Genomic DNA, 19917 nt, shown 5'->3' on the forward strand with positions numbered 1-19917 from the left:
CACTATCTATCACTATCTATCACTATCTATCACTCTATGACACTGCAGCAGCAGCAAAATAAAACCCCTGCACCCCCAAAAAGGGGGGGTAGCAGACACAAATCTCTCTATCTCTCTACCTCTCACTATCTATCACTATCTATCACTGTATGACACTGCAGCAGCAGCACTGACAGTTATTTATATATAGAAAACCCCTGCACCCCCAAAAAGGGGGGGTAGCAGACACAAAATATAGCTCTCTCTTTCACTATCTCTCTCTATCTCTCTCTATCTCTCTCTATCTCTCTCTCTATCTCTCTATCTCTCTATCACACTGCAGCAGCAGCAGGAAGTCACAAGAAGTCAGTTCCAGGAAGCATCCAGCACGCTACAAGCAGTGAGTAGGTGATCAGGTAAGGTATTTGCAAGGATCAGGTAAGTATTAGCAAGGATCAGGTCGGTATTCACGGCAGGCAGGCACGGTGACCGTTCTGCACGCTATTCCAGACCGGAATGGCGTCTGCAGCGCAGTCACCGTCAGTTTAAATGTCGCGCCTTGGCTGTGATTGGTCCGTGGGTCCCACGGACCAATCACAGCCTTGGGGGCAGGTGGGGTGAGGGTGGGGTGAGGTGTCATCGTCACCGATGACCCCCTCATGCCCCCTGACGCCCGGCGGTGATTGACACCTGTGTTACCGAGCGTCTGATTCGCTGGTAACACAGGAAAACGCTGTGAATGGCTGTTCACACTGAACAGCCAATCACAGCGATCGCCGACGGGGGGGCGGCATCGCAGCCCCCCCTGGGCATGCAGGGACATGTCTGCTGTCAGGGACAGCAGACATCGTCCCACTGTCACTGCGTCTCGAGACGCAGTGACAGTTTAAACTCATGACGTACATTTATGCCATGTGTCGGGAAGTACCTCCCGGCCATGACGTAAATGTACGTCAAATGTCGGGAAGGGGTTAAGTTCCATTGGTTTATTACATCTTCCATAATTCGGTTTAGACATTTCCCCTTCTGCCACCGCTGACAATGTACATAAACACCAGATAACTGTATGCACATTTATAAATAGCTCACATATACGTAAACGAGGCAGTTTCTGGATAGGCCATTTAGAGATATTATGAAACCTGATCTTTTCCAATTAATTTTCTGTTAATGGGATATTATTTTTCTAGAGCACGTTGCAGTTATTAGCTCAGCCTCCGTTCTCCAACAGTAAACTGTTTTATAATTAAGTTTTCTGAGAAATATACCTGCATTCAGTTCCATCGCTAAATATAAAGTCGGGAAGTGCCGGCTCTGATGTTTTCTGCTCATTTTCTGTGGATTCAGATTATTTGCTTGAATGCTTTTCTGTTTTATTTCCTCCTTGGTTCCTAAATAGATTCTGCATTTTTCTACTGTGGTAATAACCCTCAAAATAGAAAAGGAGTAGATATTGGAATCACAAGATTTTATACAAATTTGACTTGTTCGCTTTTACAAAAATCTTTATATTTTCAATTAATGTCTTTAGGGCAGTATTCAATCTAGGATTCTGACTGTCAGAACGTCCCGACAGTCGTAATACCGGCCCGTTTTTGCTCTGCTCGACAAATGAATTCAATGTTCCACCTATTGAGTGTTGAAAAGTGGGTGTGTCAGTTAAAACGGCCCTGTATTGTCGAGAAACGGCCGTGAATTCGACAGTCCACCTCCGTTTCCAACAAAACAGATCCGTTTTGTTTTAAAGTTGGATCTGTTTTGTCTAAATCCGCCTTCAATGCTTTTGAAACCAGCATCATTGAATAGCTGGAGGCCACCATTCCCCCTTGTCTTTTTGTTCATTTCAGCGCATCAAATAAAGTTTTTTATGAACGTTACATAGAAATGGTTAGTGATTCTTGTTTTGATATTAATCCACATTTTCAGGTTTCTTTATATAGGTACAGTAGGTTTTAATTGTCTTTTTACAGAACACTTTACTGTAGGCCCCCCTCTGTCAGGGAACCCCATGGTCAGAGCACACTGACATCACCGGGTCTCCCTCTTGGCAGCAGCAGAAGGAAGACCTTGGGCAGCAATAATGTGATCAGGACATTGTACATTGCAGGAAGGTACACATGAGGTATCCGGTTTCATGAGCTGATAAAGAAGTTTCTGACCACAGGTGAGATAGGAAGTGGGAGAGAACTCTCAGTGACCCAAGGATGCCCCCCATATACGTTATTATCATGTCTGGGTCATGTGTAACCTGTTATCTAACCAGAGCATTCTGGAATGGAAGAGAGCGACTTCCATAGAGTCCTACCTGAGTCCTGTCCAAGTGGATTAGTAGTACAGAAGATTTGTATTTTAAGGTTAAGTTGTCTTGGGTGATACTAAAATAAAACTTTATAGAATAGTTATGTGGAGTCATAAACCATACCAAAACATTATTACACCATTGGTTTAAATTTAATTAGAGATGTGCGGGTTCAGATTTTCCTGGATGTACTCAGATCTCAAAGTGGGTTCTTATCGGCTACTGGCTGCCACATGTTTTGGATAGCCAAAAAGAAAATTTTGGATAAATCCAAACTTGTTCTAATTTGGTAATAAGAACCGAGTAAATCGGAGATATATATATATATATATATATATATATATATATATATATATATATATATATGAAATCTATACCCCCTCCTTCCCAGAACACACTGCTGCACTTGCACTGTGCAGTCCCAAATTAGGGGTTGGTAGGATGACCAAGTGGGGGCAGTATGGAGGGACAGAGGAGTGGGGCCGGACCCCCCTCTCTTTAGTGCTCCGTCTCTTCCCCCACATGCATAATTCCGCCGTGTGCGTAGGAATTTTATGGTAGCCCAACATGGCCTGACATTTCTTTAAAATAGACTATAGTGTTCAATCTAGCACCCTGCATCTTCCAAAACATGTGCAGTTCCTCTTCACTGCCTGGGGTTTCGCTCTCTTCTGTCTACACATTTATTTTATTGTTGACCGGTTTAAAAAAAAATTCAATGTACAATGGGGGTTATTCTGGTTGATTCGGTCTGGGCGTTCCCATGGGCGAGTACCCAGGCCCGCCGCACCACACCCCTGCCCACTGCCAGCAATGTTGGGTGTGTGCACGCAGTGAATAGTCTGTCAAGGTGGCCGCAAGCACCCGGCGTATGTACATGCGCAGAAATGCTGCTGCACTTACGCCGTACATCGGTCCCCGTGAGAACGAGCGGCTGCTATGAATGGACCAGAATAATCCAATATCTGCACCTGGTTCCTCACATTTGTAACAATTAGAATCCGTGGAGTCAATGATCAAATATTTTAATTTAGGGGAATAGTGGGACCTATGTAAGAGTTTTTGATGCATTTCCAAATAGTACATAGAGACAACATTTATATTCATAAAGCTATATAGGATTGAAGTGTTTTCTTCATGGAAAGACCAGGAAATTCCTTTGTCCATTTTAATAAACCAACTACACCAGATTAGATATTAAGAGCGGGATGAATATAAATATAAATTTGAGAAGTGGTAAATTAAGATCCAAACCTATTCAGAATCTAACTTCTTTAATTAATACGCACCTTCTAGAACATAAAAGTATCTGTTTGGTTTCACATAGCAACATCCATTGTGAAATCTCCCGGCTTAGTAAATTTCCTGCGGTATGTGTATCCGAGAATAGGCCATTTAGAGGCATTTATGAAACTTGAACTTTTTCAATTAATTTTCTGTTAATGGGATATTATTTTCCAAGAACACGTTGCAGTTATTAGCTCAGCCTCCGTTCTTCCACAGTAAACTGTTTTATAATTAAGTTTTCTGAGAATTATACCTTCATTTAATTACATTGCTAAATATAAACGTCGGGAAGTGCCGGCTCGGATGTTTTCTGCTCATTTTCTGTGGATTCAGATTATTTGCTTGAATGCGTTTCTGCTTTATTTCTTTCTTGGTTCCTAAATAGATTCCGCATTTTTGCCACTGAGGTAATAACCCCCGAAATAGGAAATAATAAAAAAATAGTTGGCTATTAACCTCTTCACTGCTGAGGGCTTTTCCACGGCTGTACTTTTTCCAACATTATCGCTCGTCGCCCTTCAGCATCATTCTCCCTTTGGGCCTGGTTCAGACCTGCTCGCTAAGCTCCCCAGGGGCAGGGACTGATGTTCAAATATTCTCTGTACAGCGCTGCGGAATATGTGTGCGCTATATAAATAACTGGTAATTATTTATATAGTATAGAGAAAACTGTTATTTTCTATAAACCAAACTCTTTTGTCTTTAGAGCAGAAGTAGTCACCAGACAATCGGTACTAGTGATCAACCAAGATCACCTAGCTGGTGCACAGCTGTAGTCATGACTAACTGTCACATTTTCAAACATGCTGCATTCATTCCCCCCTCCGTGTACAGAAATGGTAGCATGGGGGTAAAATGATATGTTGATCACAAGTGACACACAATAAGTACTCAGGATTTGCAACTTTTTGAAATTACACATGTACAGTCCGACGTGTCACACATCTGTCTACACAGTCTCCAAACACTTCTGTTCCATATGATGAGAATTAAAAAAAGCAAAGACGTCCCCAAAAGTACAATAGGAAAGAAAGAAATAATGCAAAGTATAATCCTAAATATAGCCCATCTATTGTTATATATATTTTGGTATTGTGGAACCTGCATATCATCGTAGTACCACAGCTATTCCTATAAGTAGTCCCTGTTTAGAGAGAGTATATGTATATAATACAGTACAACTAGGAGTTAATACCATGACTATATAATACTTTATCAACCATATGCTCATATTACAAAGCATCCGCATAATTACTACACACGCATTTTATGATTCAATTCAGTTCTGGTATCTCTATATATAAAAGGCTAATTACTCCTCGCCTTTTTGAGGGGAAGTAGCCACTAGAGGGCACTCGATGGACCAAATTACTCCTTAACACAAAGTGAAAGCAAAATTATCTGTTTCAAGGATATGGAGGGAGGGAGCTGTGAAGACAGAGATTGGAGGTAGGAGCAGATGGAGACTAAGGGGGATTTTCAATCCCCCGCCGCTATTCCCGACAGGGGAACCACCGCTAATCCCGACATGGGAAATAGCGGCGGGGCCCTATTCAATGCTGTCTACCCCGACAGCATTGAACAGGGATCTCGGCAGAACGGGCCTAACTTTACAAGCAGTCGGGCACGTTCTGCTGAGAACAACCTGGAATTGTCGAGCTCCCGGACGTTGATCGAAGATTTCCGTCCATTTCTCACTGCCGCGCCCCCTTCTCGGCGCTCGGCAGGCAGGACATTGATCAGTGTCACCTGCAAGATCAATGTCGAACCGGCAGAGAACGGGACAGGGTCATGGCTGTCGTGCCACGACGAGACACACTATTTTGTTTTTAATTATATATTTTTTTATTCACATTTCATCACAATTTTATATACAGTATATGTTTGTTTTATATTTCAATGTTTTTTTTAATGAAAATTTGTACATTATACTTTATATCAATTAGTATATGCAGAACCTTTTTAGATTTTCCAGCTGTTCCAACCCCTCCTTTTTGCCTTGCAGTCCCCACACTGGATGGCAGGATTACCAGAGTGGCGTTCCCAAGATCCCCACTGCCTGCATCACAGTGGAAGATGCTGAACTGATGTCTCGCCTGGCATCACGTGGCGTGAAGATTGTTATCCAACTCAAAATGGGAGCAGTCCAGCATCCAGACGCTGACAGCTTTAATACAGTTGCAGAGATCGTTGGGAGCAAATATCCAGAACAGGTATGTAAGCCATTTACACACACGATATGCAAACAACATAAGTTTTACAGTGTCCTAGTCTTCTACAAGCGACAGTGTAAAGGTGCCCACACACTAGAACGATTTTTTGGCCGATTGTCCGATTTTTGATAAATCGGCCGATATATCGAATGATATTTTCCGATAATCGGTCGAAAATCGGCCGATATCGGTCCAATGCGCGCTCCCGTGGATCTTTAGCTGAATCTTCTGATCTTACGTTCTGCACAAAAGATCAGAAGATTTAACAAAAGATCCATAGGAACGCACACGGGATCTTAAGAAAAATCGGTACTCTTTACCTAGAAGGGCGCCCACGATGCTCATCGCGATTGTCGGGCGGAAAATTGCGGTCATCGCGGTGATTGAGGCATCGCGGGTGCTATTTGCGGGCCAAGATGACCGCGACGCCTCAACTTTCTCATCGGCAGCATGTAAAATCGTGGTGATTGAGGCATCGCGGGTGTTATTTTGGTGCACAAGATGCCCGCGATCACCGCGATGGCATTGATTCCTGAACTATCACGGCGATATGTGCGCGGTTTGCCATGTAATTTGATGTGTTTTTTTATTGTATTTTGTTGCTTTTTTGCGCACCCATCGCGGTGATTGCAGGCACATGACGACCGTGGTCACCCGTGATGCAACCGGCCGCCATGTGCCCGCAATCACGGCGATATGTGCGCGGTTTGCCATGTAATTTGATGTGTTTTTTTATTGTATTTTGTTGCTTTTTGCGCACCTATCGCGGTGATTGCGGGCACATGACGGCCATGGTCACCCATGATGCAACCAGCCGCCATGTGCCCGCAATCACCGCGATATCTGCGCGGTTTTAATGTTAAATCACTGCGATATGTGCGCGGTTTTACTGTGAAATCACTGCAACAGGTACGCGGTTTGATTGTTATCTATGTCATTTAAGTGTTAGGTGGAATCTTCATGTATTTTTGTATTTTTCACAGTTTTTCAATTGAGGGATGCCATGTCATTTGATGTGTTTTTCCTTTTTTTCACTTGTCTTTTTTCCACAGCCAGAAATCGCGGTCATCGCGGTCATCGCGGGTACATTATTGTGCGCCCGCGATGCGAGCGACATCGCGATGATTGATCAATCGCGGTCATCGCGGTCGTCGCGGGTACATCGCGGGCACATTGTTGGCCACCCGCGATGCTAGCGACATCGCGACTGACGCGATGATTGATCGTGTCGTTCGCATCGCGGGTGGCCAATAATGTACCCGCGACGACCGCGATGGGCGCCGTTCTAGGTAAAGAGTACCGAAAAATCTTTGGTAAAGATGTGCGCTTGCCTGAAATCTTTGGTCCAGGGCAGACCAAAGATTTGAAGGCTAATTTATGCGCACATCTTAAGATCGCAGATCTTTCTAGTGTGTGGGCACCTTTAGATTTATATTCAACCGGCCTTGGAGGTCAATCCAATTAGGTGCGAGTTGTTTCATGATACATGACATCTAATTATTGGAGTAAATAAGCCGATGAGTCATTGGAGGAGTGTGCCCAAGGAGTTCTGCACAATGTCCCGATATTGTAACCTTAAAATTAGGAACTCACCCTCAGTGGTTTATTTACATAAATGGGAGTTTATTATTTATTAACAGTTTCTTATACAGAGCAGAAGGTTCCATTGCACTTTACAATTAGAAATAGGGATAAAACAAACTGGGTAGTTACAGACTGTCGAATGGTATGAGGGCCCTGCTCGCAAGCTTACAATCTATAGGGAGTTCTACTGAAGATCGGATGTTGCTATAGGCAACCAATCAGATTCTAGAAGGTGATAAATAAATAAGAAGTAGATACATATTGGTTGCCTATAGCAACTACCTATCTTTAATAAAACTTCCATTTTAGTAAATAAACCCCTCAGTGAGGTGTGAATGTAAAAATGTGAGTTTACTCTGCTTGGTTCAGTGCAAGTTTCTAATTGTAAATGTGAATTTGCAGAGAAAATTGCATTTTGCACCTAAGAGAATTGACCTCTTTGAACTTAAAAGCTTTGTGTTTTAAGATAATTTGGGGCCTCTCCCATCAGACACAGCAGATTGCCTCATTTGTCAGGAGGGTAACTGATTCCGAATAAATTGATACGTTTCATACTATATAGTCCAGGGGTGGCCAAACCTGTCCTCAAGATCTACCAACAGGTCATGTATATCAGGCAACCTGTGGATCTGTTTTAGGAATGAATGCAGCAGGTTTGAATATGTGACAGTTAGTAATGACTACAGCTGTTCACCAGCTAGGTGACCTGGGAAATGTGACAGTTTGTAAGGACTACAGCTGTTCACCAGCTAGGTGACCTGGGAAATGTGACAGTTAGTAAGGACTACAGCTGTGCACCAGCTAGGTGACCTGGGGAATGTGACAGTTAGTAAGGACTACAGCTGTGCACCAGCTAGGTGATCTGGGAAATGTGACAGTTAGTAAGGACTACAGCTGTTCACCAGCTAGGTGACCTGGGAAATGTGACAGTTAGTAAGGACTACAGCTGTTCACCAGCTAGGTGACCTGGGAAATGTGACAGTTAGTAAGGACTACAGCTGTGCACCAGCTAGGTGACCTGGTAAATGTGACAGTTAGTAAGGACTACAGCTGTGCACCAGCTAGGTGATCTGGGAAATGTGACCATTAGTAATGACTACAGTTGTGCACCAGCTAGGTGACCTGGGACATGTGATAGTTAGTAACGGCTACAGCTGTGCACCAGCTAGGTGACCTGGGAAATGTGACAGTTAGTAAGGACTACAGCTGTGCACCAGCTAGGTGATCTGGGAAATGTGACAGTTAGTAAGGACTACAGCTGTTCACCTGCTAGGTGACCTGGGAAATGTGACAGTTAGTAAGGACTACAGCTGTGCACCAGCTAGGTGATCTGGGAAATGTGACCATTAGTAATGACTACAATTGTGCACCAGCTAGGTGACCTGGGACATGTGATAGTTAGTAACGGCTACAGCTGTGCACCAGCTAGGTGATTTGGAAAAAGTGGACCATTAGTAGATCTCGGGGACTGGATTGGCCAGCCCTGGTGTAGATGATTGTGCCCAAGAAATGTTGAGTTTTCTTCAAGTTTCCTTTCATGGCCACATGTCCATGTGACGGTTTGCGTGTCTTATTTATCCACAAAGGAAAAACTCATATACAGTACTGTATGCAATTGAGGCAATGTAACTCCGTCACTTCCGATGCCAAACTGAGATGTGTTTTAGGTGATAAAGAGACATCGATAATTAAATGATGGGGCCTTGGACTTTACAATGTCGCATAGTGGGCGAAATGTAATAGGGTGCGTTTTTTTAGACTAAAAAAAAATCGCACCAAATCGCACCTTTAAAAATCGCGTTTTTTGCCGCGAATTCGCATATGTAATGAGATGCGAATTAGCGGCAAAAAATGCGATTTGCCGCGATTTAGGTCGATTTTTAGTCATGAAAATGTGCGCATTTTCAGTCCTGAAAATGTGCGCATTTTCATATATGCGATTTTGGTTGTCAAAAAAAAAAAGAAAAAAAACGGCGTGCGGTCCCCCCCCTAAGCATAACCAGCCCCGGGCTCAAAAAGCCGGTGCTGGTATCATAAAATCAAAGGAACAATCAAGTTGGGGTTCCCTGGATTTTATAAAACCAGCACCAGGCTCAAGGTCCGGCGCTGGTTCCCAAAATACGGGGGACAAAATGACTAGGGGTCCCCCGTATTTTAAGAACCAGCACCGGACACAACCAGCCAGCAGGGTAATGCCACAGCCGGGGGGAGACTTTTTATACAAGTCCCCCCGGCCAAAGCATTAACCCCCTGGCTGGTCAGCATGGGCAGGGGTCCTGGGGAAGTGGGGACCCCCCCAATGAAGGGGTCCCCCCCCTCCAGGACTTACCAGCCCATGCTGATAGTCCGGGGCTGTCCCCGATGCCCCTGGGCGGTGGGCATCGGGCTGATATTTGGTGTAAAAGAATAGATAAACTATTGTTTTTTACTGTGGCACTACAAGTGCCAGCAAGCCTCCCCAGCAAGCTGGGACTTGGAGAACCACAAGTCCCAGCCTGCTGGGCATTAAAGGGCCCGCTGGCACTTGTAGTTCCACAGTTAAAAAAATAGTGCACAAAACACACTGACACACATTTTAAATAAAACTTTAATACACACATTACACACATACTAATACTTACCTATCTTCTTCCCGTAGGTAGCCCTGGTCCTGATGTCCTCCGGTCCTGTGTCGGCGTTCCTCTTCATGTCGACGTCCTTCTTGAAGTCGACGTCCCTGTCGGCGATGGCGTCCGGTGTCCGGGTCCGACGAAATCCATGGAGGAAGCTGTGGAAGGAAACCATACTCACCTGTCCCAGCGCGACGTAGTCCAGGTAAGGGTCTTGGAAAAAAAACAAACCGACACCCGAATCCAAGCGGACACGACGGAGACGCAACGGTGTTTACATCGTGCGGCTCCGCCTCCCGAATGCCGCTATTGGCCGCCTTGCGGCCTAGCGGCCAATCAGGAGCCGCTAGGCCGCAAGGCGGCCAATAGCGGCATTCGGGAGGCGGAGCCGCACGATGTAAACAAACACACGTGCGTCTCCGTCGTGTCCGCTTGGATTCGGGTGTCGGTTTGTTTTTTTTCCAAGACCCTTACCTGGACTACGTCGCGCTGGGACAGGTGAGTATGGTTTCCTTCCACAGCTTCCTCCATGGATTTCGTCGGACCCGGACACCGGACGCCATCGCCGACAGGGACGTCGACTTCAAGAAGGACGTCGACATGAAGAGGAACGCCGACACAGGACCGGAGGACATCAGGACCAGGGCTACCTACGGGAAGAAGATAGGTAAGTATTAGTATGTGTGTAATGTGTGTATTAAAGTTTTATTTAAAATGTGTGTCAGTGTGTTTTGTGCACTATTTTTTTAACTGTGGAACTACAAGTGCCAGCGGGCCCTTTAATGCCCAGCAGGCTGGGACTTGTGGTTCTCCAAGTCCCAGCTTGCTGGGGAGGCTTGCTGGCACTTGTAGTGCCACTGTAAAAAACAATAGTTTATCTATTCTTTTACACCAAATATCAGCCCGATGCCCACCGCCCAGGGGCATCGGGGACAGCCCCGGACTATCAGCATGGGCTGGTAAGTCCTGGAGGGGGGGGACCCCTTCATTGGGGGGGTCCCCACTTCCCCAGGACCCCTGCCCATGCTGACCAGCCAGGGGGTTAATGCTTTGGCCGGGGGGACTTGTATAAAAAGTCTCCCCCCGGCTGTGGCATTACCCTGCTGGCTGGTTGTGTCCGGTGCTGGTTCTTAAAATACGGGGGACCCCTAGTCATTTTGTCCCCCGTATTTTGGGAACCAGCGCCGGACCTTGAGCCTGGTGCTGGTTTTATAAAATCCAGGGAACCCCAACTTGATTGTTCCTTTGATTTTATGATACCAGCACCGGCTTTTTGAGCCCGGGGCTGGTTATGCTTAGGGGGGGGACCGCACGCCGTTTTTTTTCTGTTTTTTTGTTTTAACTATTTTTTTACAACAGAACCATGCACAGATCTCAATGATCTGTGCATGTTTCTGATAAAAGCGCCAGGCAGAACCTGGTCTATTTTTTTTGCGATTTTTAGTAAGCTTTACTAAAAATCGCAACCCATTAAATATGCGACTTCTATCCTTTTTAATGGGAAAACATCTGGATGCGATTTTTAGTCTAACTAAAAATCGCACCTTTAAAAAATGCGATTTTTCCCGCAAATCGCACCCTATAAAATATGCGATTTTCGGGAAATGCCCGAAAACGGCATATTTTGCGGGAAAAATCGCAAAAAAAAAAAAAACGCACCCTATTACATTTCGCCCAGTGTGTCTTTGGAGACTTTTGTGCATGGCAGTTGCATACCTCCCAACTTCTGTCCGGAGGAAATAGGGACACTCGCGCGGCGAAGCGAGCGGCCGAAAAGGGGGCGGGGCGTATGCAAATGAGGGCGCGGCTTATGCTAATTAGCCGCAACCTCATTTTCATACGAGAATAGACGCTGTGCGCATGCGCACAGCGTCTATTCTACTAGATTGTGGGGTCTCCCAACTGCCACCCCCCGCAGCGGGACAATGCCTGCCGCGGGTGGGACAGCGGGACAGGACCCGAAATTCGGGACTGTCCCTCTAAAATCGTGACAGTTGGGAGGTATGCAGTTGTGTGTGTGTGTGTGTTACATTTATTACAATGCTCCTCCACAGCGATCATTCTTGTTTTTCAATTTTTGCCTCCTCTTTAATGAGCTGCTCACACACACGGAGTGCAGTATACTGCCACAGTCCACCAAATGCAGCCGACCGCCCAATAATAGTACTACAGTAAAGGCCCATACACACTTGAAGATTTTCATTTCAAAAGACTTTGCCAAAATCTTTGATAGATATATCTGTCACCAAAGTAGTGCGTACACACTGATCTATTTTCCCAAAAGAGCAAGAGATGTTCAGGAGGTGAAAGACTTTGCTGAAAATCTTTCATGTAAAAGGCTATTTACATAATGGGCTGGGTTTGATTTCCAAGGGTGGGAGAAGGGGCCATATTATTCTGTGCATTTCAGTTTTTGGGTCCTGATTCAGAATTGATCGCTGGGCGGAGTATATTCGGAGAAATGCGATTTTGCATGCGATATCAAACGCAATTTAATACCTCTTTATTTCCCGACTATCCACTACGGCGTGGAGTCGAAATTATATAGTGTGGCGAGCGCAGCGAGCCACTGAACCCGAAGCGTGGCGAGCGGACACGGATTATGGTACTTGTGTCGGTTGACGGCGACACCTGATATCGCATTCCGTGTCCCCTTGCGGCGCTCGCTACGCTCGCCACGTTTCGGGCTCGGTGTCTCACTATATAAAATCAACTCCACGCCACAGCGGATAGTGGGGATATGAACAGGTATTAAATCGCATGTGATATCGCATGCGATTTAGTGGCGCCGTGAAACTACACAAGTACCCGCCGGTCTATTGGATTATGTGTGTACGCAGCACGGGCTGAAAGATTAGCCACTTTCAGCCCGCATGCCGCCCCGCCGCCTCCCCCTGCTCCCTCCCCCCTCCCCCAACATGCACCTAAATTCCGGCTACAGTACCCCTCCGAATGGCCACAATTTCGTCAGGCTGCTGGGCACCCCTCCGCCCGCAGGTCCTTCCGGCCACACGCCCACCTGACATGTCTGCCTGGCTGCCCCCGCACCCCGCAGCAGCTTCCAGGGTCCCCAGGCGCTGCCTCCTCATATGTTAAAAAAAAAGCAGTTGTTAAAACGTTTATAAAATGAGACCACTGCCACCAATGTGAGATTGCCCACAAGTGTATTTATATTATAGATATATTTATGTATATATATATATATAGATATATATCTATATATCTATATATCTATATCTATATATCTATATATAATATATCTATATATATATATATATATATATATATATATACATACAAGTAAAGGATCTGCGCACGGTTAGCACATAATATGTAGGTTCCGTCTCTCCAGAATGTGGTGCTGCTCACTCCAAATAGGCTTTGTCACGGCCTCGGTAAATGTATAAAACAGAAGAAAGGAGGAGCGCACAGGTGAGTATAATCATACAGCGTTTACTTGAAAAAAGTGTAGGCTCACATACAATTAAAATAGCAGTATTCAGCTTGTGTAAGAATCACCGTCAATACGTCAGCTTCATAACACGGGCACCAGGAGGACATCCAGGACAACCGGCAGATGGAGATGGCTGCGGCGAGGACGGAGTTCAAGACACGATGACTGCACAGCAGACGGGAACCACAGTAACAAAGATCCGATACGTCAGGTGACCACGCCCCAACGCGTTTCGTCACTGATGACTTCGTCGAATCAGTCATCAGTGACGAAACGCGTTGGGGCGTGGTCACCTGACGTATCGGATCTTTGTTACTGTGGTTCCCGTCTGCTGTGCAGTCATCGTGTCTTGAACTCCGTCCTCGCCGCAGCCATCTCCATCTGCCGGTTGTCCTGGATGTCCTCCTGGTGCCCGTGTTATGAAGCTGACGTATTGACGGTGATTCTTACACAAGCTGAATACTGCTATTTTAATTGTATGTGAGCCTACACTTTTTTCAAGTAAACGCTGTATGATTATACTCACCTGTGCGCTCCTCCTTTCTTCTGTTTTATATATATATATATATATATTTATTATCTATAAATATAATATATATATTATATTTATAGATAATAAATATATATATATATATAGATATATATATAGATATATTATATATAGATATATCTATATATATATCTATAATATAAATACACTTGTGGGCAATCTCACATTGGTGGCAGTGGTCTCATTTTATAAAAGTTTTAACAACTGCTTTTTTTTTTAACATATGAGGAGGCAGCGCCTGGGGACCCTGGAAGCTGCTGCGGGGGCAGCCAGGCAGACATGATCGTGGAAGAACGGGAGGACCTGCCGGCGGAGGGGTGCCCAGCAGCAAGACGAAATTGCGGGCATTAGGAGGAGTACTGCAGCCGCCCGGAATACAGGTGCGTGCTGGGGGAGGGGGGAGGGAGCAGGGGGAGGCGGCGGGGCGGTACGCAGGCTCAAAGTGGCTAATCTTTAGCCTGGCAGCCCGGCGTACACACACAGAGATGATGGCTAAATAAATCAGCCATCATCTCTGGCATGCTGGTAAAACCAGCAGATTAGAGACTTTGACAGCGATGATGCGGGAGCGCGCATCATCGCTAGTCTGCAATCTGGGAGGCATACACACTAGGCGATTTTCAGCGGAAAATCGCTCAAAACTGCTGTTTTGACCGATTTTCAGGTGAAAATCGTCAAGTGTGTATGGGCCTTTACTGTGCAAAAAGGGGGCAGTAAAGACTGTATCTGGATCATAGATCAATCATCATTGATTGATTGTCTATATAGACTGTAAATAGGTTTATCTGAAAAAAGCAATATTGACAAAAGGTTGACACAAGCAAATATCGACAGTGGTCCACACATGAATGTGAGTGTGATGTGAATGTTCAACTATTCTCTGTACAGCGCTGCAGAATATGTGTGCGCTTTATAAAATAACTGATGATAATAATAAATGATCAGGCTTTATTCTCGGCGCTGCTACGTGCAGGTACGGGGACACTTGCCAGCACTGTGAACACATTACAGTGGCTTTCAGTGCTGAGATTAATCCTCACAGCTGCTTCTCTCTACAAGTACTGGTACACCTGCAATGTGCTACCTCCTCTCGGATACTCCTCTCTCCAGCACAATCCTGACTCTAAGCTGTTCCCCAAGACATCATTAAACACAGGCCTAACCATTATGTCAGAGGACAAGGAATAAGATTACTTGAGTCATGGTTTGGCTAATATCGCTCTCCAGTTGCAGAATGTAATTGTGGGGGCTGGAGACCCTCTGAGCTAAGTGTAGTAATAACTGACACATGATTACATGTTATATTATCTCACCAGGAACATGTAGTAGACACTATTTTCAGAATACTGTATAGAATATTAACCGTGGACTGCCCTGTTCTCTTTGTGTGGTGCTTCTTATAACCCTATTCCACCCGCCTAAAAACCCAGGATTTTGTCGGGTCAACCCAGCACTCGGGTCAGTGGAAATGGCTACAAGGAAAAAATCCCGGGTCTAGTGACCTGGGTTTTTTCCCCCCCGGATATGAGCAGGGATTTTAGCGGGAAAAACACGAGTAGCGAGCTGTGGAAATGGCTCTTACCTGGGTTTTTTTACCCCAGCAGGGGAGGCCGGCCATTGTGCAGCCGCCCACCGCTGCTTGTCTGCCGGTTACCTACCCACCACTGACCGCTCTAGGATGCCATTAGTAGTAGTTATATTAGATCACAGACAATATCAACCTTTACTGCAGAAATACAGTGGGTGAGGGCACTAAACGGGTTACAGTTCTCACATCCTGGCAACACTCCTGGGCACCCATATGCAGATCTCCCATATTTTCGCTTCATGTGGTACCATGTGTGTTTTCCAGAACATCGCTCACTGATCAAATAACAGGAACTGATTGGTTGGCTATCCAGGTGGATGACAGACTTTTTGTGTCAACTTTCAGTAGGTCGAAATGCACAATGTTGGTCGACTATTAGGTTGCACAAGGTTGGTTGAACACTATTGGTCGACATACCTTGGGTTGGCATGGTCAAATGGCTGACACATGCAATACGAATGGAGCCATTTTCATTCATCCCGTGTGAGACGCTTGCGTGCCCCATGCAAGGCATGTCGACTTTTTTTCATGAGTCAACCTATGTAGTGGTTGACCTTTTTATAGTCAATTTGCCGACTGCATCCATTTCGAACACATATTACCCAAATCTAACTCTCTCTGCATGGTACATCTGCCCCATCTGCATAGCAACATGCTTTTTTCAGGCTCTACAGTATATGCCATTCCAATGCTACTGCAGCATCTCCATTGTAGGGAAAACCTAGTGTCATCCCAGTAATAATTCTCCAAGAACAGCATTTCTCCCCCAATTTAAAACCCGCACGGAATCCAGTCCTTCAGATGAGAAGCAGACAAAGCAGTTGACTTTCGCTCCCTCACTTCCATTCCCTTTTACTGCATGCTTGATTTAAGCGGAGCAGGCGGCCTTCATCAACTTTTATTCAGCAAAGTCCTCAGAGCTCAAAGCTCTCAGTGCCTCAGCCTACATATAATAATCTCTATTGAAGGTTCCGATTTTAAAGCGGTTTTTACCAGAACAAAGAAGTTAGGCATCACAGATCATTTGAAAGGATTTATGCTCTTTTTTTTTTTTCCTTTCCAAGAGACTCGCTTTATGTCGTCGTCGTCCCCCTGCATTTTGATACACAGCTCTGTCATGCATCCCTCTAGGATGTTTTTCATGGACTCTGTTTTACAGCTTTTTCTCTCGGTCTCTGAAGAGAACATTTACATCGTTCTGAAAGAGAAACCGCACAGTTGGACTCAGGTTAACAAGGAAACCTCATTACAATGCAGGACTCTGTTGTAAGTCATTGGAGCGCTGCCCAGTGTCACAGGCTAGATTTATAATTGTTAGACCCATATGCTGATGAAATCAATTAAGGAATCATTTAAAATTGGGTCACAATATAAACGAGGTAAATTTCCTCTACCGCATATTGGGCACCAGCTAAGAGATGTAAGGAAATCAGCGGCGGCTGGGGCAATTTATTGGAAATGACAGAACCCCTAGGCCGCCTGCATTGCACCACATCCCATATAAGTATGGAGGAAAATAGCTGAGTGTTTAACGCAAATCTCAAATATGTTTTGCAACCAAACATCCCCAATAATTTCCCACCATAGACATGCTTCTTCCTGTCCAGGAGAAGCCTGGAAAGGAGATGCAGGAAGGAGGTGGTTGGGGCAGTTCCATCACTAAGCCCCGCCCCATAACATGTACAGTGCTGCCATTGGTAAATTTGTATATGAGCGGGGACAAAATTATGTGGTACATAGAAAAGTGTTACTAGGTACTCTCCCCTCCACGAGCACCCCAGGATTAGGTTAGTCTCCCCATTCTGCCCACTTCACTCGGAAGTATTCTACAGAAGAACTAGACAAGCCTGGGTAGAGTATCCTGAAGCCATTGTGATTAAAAATACTATCTAGATCAAATTGGTACAGTGTATTTCTGTGAAGGGTCTTTACCTTCAGTGTGCCGGCAATATTCAGGCCACACTGGATTCTTGGCATTCACCACCGGGCACTGACACAAAATGTTGTAAAGTCCATATGGGCGACAATAGTTGGGGAGGCCTTCAATGACATACAGCACAGTATCAGAATGCTGCTGGGGGAATTTTTCAGGCAATGCATTGTGGATCCTAGGAGTCATCTGGCTCGTGTGTTATGGCAATCCATTGTCCTCCTGCACACACCTCTTTGATCTCTTGTCCGGTGCATTATTACGGCCCCTCAGAATATTCATCTGTAAAATACATGAGAGTCTATTTATAGAGGTGTGGAGAATTTTTTTTTACTATTGCCACTTTTATTGCCATATTTATATCAATGTCAGTGCCAGAATAGACCAAGCGGAAATAATCGGTCCTGGCAAACTCTCACCAGGTGAGGGGCAACACATCAAGACATTGATATGCAGTCACGTGACTCTTCTCTGGTGACGCCAGGCCAATGAGTCTATGGGGGATATTCAATTTTGGGGTCTAGCTCCGACACGGGAAATACTGTAGCACCTGCCGCCATACAATTCTATTGTTTCCAACAGCATTGAAGGCGGATCTCGAAAAAACAGGTCCGACTTTAAACCAGTCGGATCTGTTTTGTCGGAAACGACCGTGGATTGTCGAATTTGCGTCCGTTTCTAGAGCGGCCGTTTTCGTCGGCATGCCCCCTTTTTGCCACTTGACAGGTGGAACATTGAATTCCACCTGTCGAGATACTGTGGAGCCGTGCAAAAACAGGCCAGGATTCCGATTGTCGCAACGTGATGACAGTCAGAATCCTAGATTGCATACCCCACTACAGGGTCAGATTTAGGGGCCAGGCCGCCCTTAGGCACAATATTTTAGGCCGCCCCTGCACCTGGAGGGAGGACCCGGAGGCTCAGCTCAGTGACCTCTTGGTGCACTTAACACTGCTGGTGCCGTGTCCGTGGTGCTGCTGGTGGTGGGTAGATGTCGGCGGTTCTGCAGTGCTGCTCTGACGCCGAGCAGGCAGGGTACCTGACGGCACTCCAGGAGATGCACATGTCTGGCAGACAGGGGGCGATAGCTATAGCCTAGCAATGGGGCTGTTCTTTCCCAGGCATTAGCCTGATCCATGGTCATGCCACCCTCTTCCCCTAAGTGCGCATCCTCCCCACCCCAAGCAGCTCTGCGATTGGCCGGCTATGCAGGATAGTGGCCTATGTTTCAGCAAATGAAGTGTCACTCATAGGAAACGGTCCGCCCACCTGAGCCAGCAGGTTACTGTACACCGCAATGCAACACAGGACCCGCCAAGAGCAGAGCCCGAGAATACATCTGGAGCTCCGGAACAGAACACCGGACTGCTGCCCTTTGGATAACTGGTAGCTGTTGCCCGGCCAGCATACACGGGGAGAAGTTAAAGGTGCTGAGGAACTAGCTTGGGGAGATGACACTAGGCCCGGCACACTTGCTTCCCCCGAGGTGACAGATAAAAACTGCCTGCAGCCATTAATATGTGCCGCCATTAGGCCTGTGCCTCACGGGCTTAGTGGCAAATCCGGACCTGCCCCCCTATATGCGCCGTAGCTGAAAGAATGTGCGCTGTGGGAGGGATTAGAAAGGGAATTTTAATCTTCTCAGCTCTCTTCTACCTATAACACTATAAAGAAACGGCTGTATGCTTTGTAAAAGATATGTTCTTCAGAAATGGCACAACTGATCAGCCTCCCATTGAACTACAGTATGTGGAAACTCAATCAAAAAGAGAAACTTTTTTTTTCTATTTAAACACTGGCCACAGTGTTTACATAAGTGACCCGGACTCAGTGTGAAATGTTCTGACTCTGGTTAAAATCATCGGTCGGACCCGGGTTTGCCATGTGAACGCGGTATAAATAGAGCCCAAGATGGACAACGGTCATTTCTGATTTTGCACCCATAGTGATAAGGTTTGTGATTACATGTCAGTGCTAGTGCAGTAAACGTATTGTAAATGCATTTCTTTTTCAGGAGAAATCAGAAATTTATACTGTCATGTGAAGTATTTCTGTATTTTGTACCCTAATTATTCTTATTATTATCATTATTATCCTTTATTTATATGGCGCCCCATGGGGTCCACAGTGCCCAATTGCAGAGTACATAAACAAATAAGCAAAACAGTGACCTACAGTTGAATACAATAAAGGGCAAATACATGGTACATAACCATTGCTGCATCCGCAGGGGACACTGGGATAAGTATCAGTGGGACATATTTGGTGCCACCAAGATGTTTTAACTAAGAGAAGTAAAAGTACATGAGGCGAGAGGGTCCTGCTCGTGACAGCTTACATTCTAAAGGGGAGGGTCAGCAAAACAGGGGTGACAGAGACATGAAATATGAAAATATTTTCAATGTTTTGGGTTGATTTGTTGCA

At 45.5% G+C, this 19917-nt stretch overlaps 1 protein-coding gene across 4 annotated transcripts in view; it reads left to right on the forward strand.

The window, feature by feature from the left end:
* CPQ (carboxypeptidase Q) overlaps positions 1-19917 on the forward strand; it is a 435363-nt gene that overhangs the window by 173029 nt on the left and 242417 nt on the right. For all 4 annotated transcript variants that reach the window (XM_083187007.1, XM_083187008.1, XM_083187006.1 and 1 more), the window contains exon 4: positions 5571-5778. In XM_083187007.1, the coding sequence (XP_083043133.1) occupies positions 5571-5778 (208 nt within the window). The remainder of the gene's footprint in view (positions 1-5570; positions 5779-19917) is intronic.

This window comes from Crinia signifera, chromosome 5, assembly GCF_055691185.1.
Source record: "Crinia signifera chromosome 5, ASM5569118v1, whole genome shotgun sequence".
Lineage (NCBI taxonomy): Eukaryota > Metazoa > Chordata > Amphibia > Anura > Myobatrachidae > Crinia > Crinia signifera.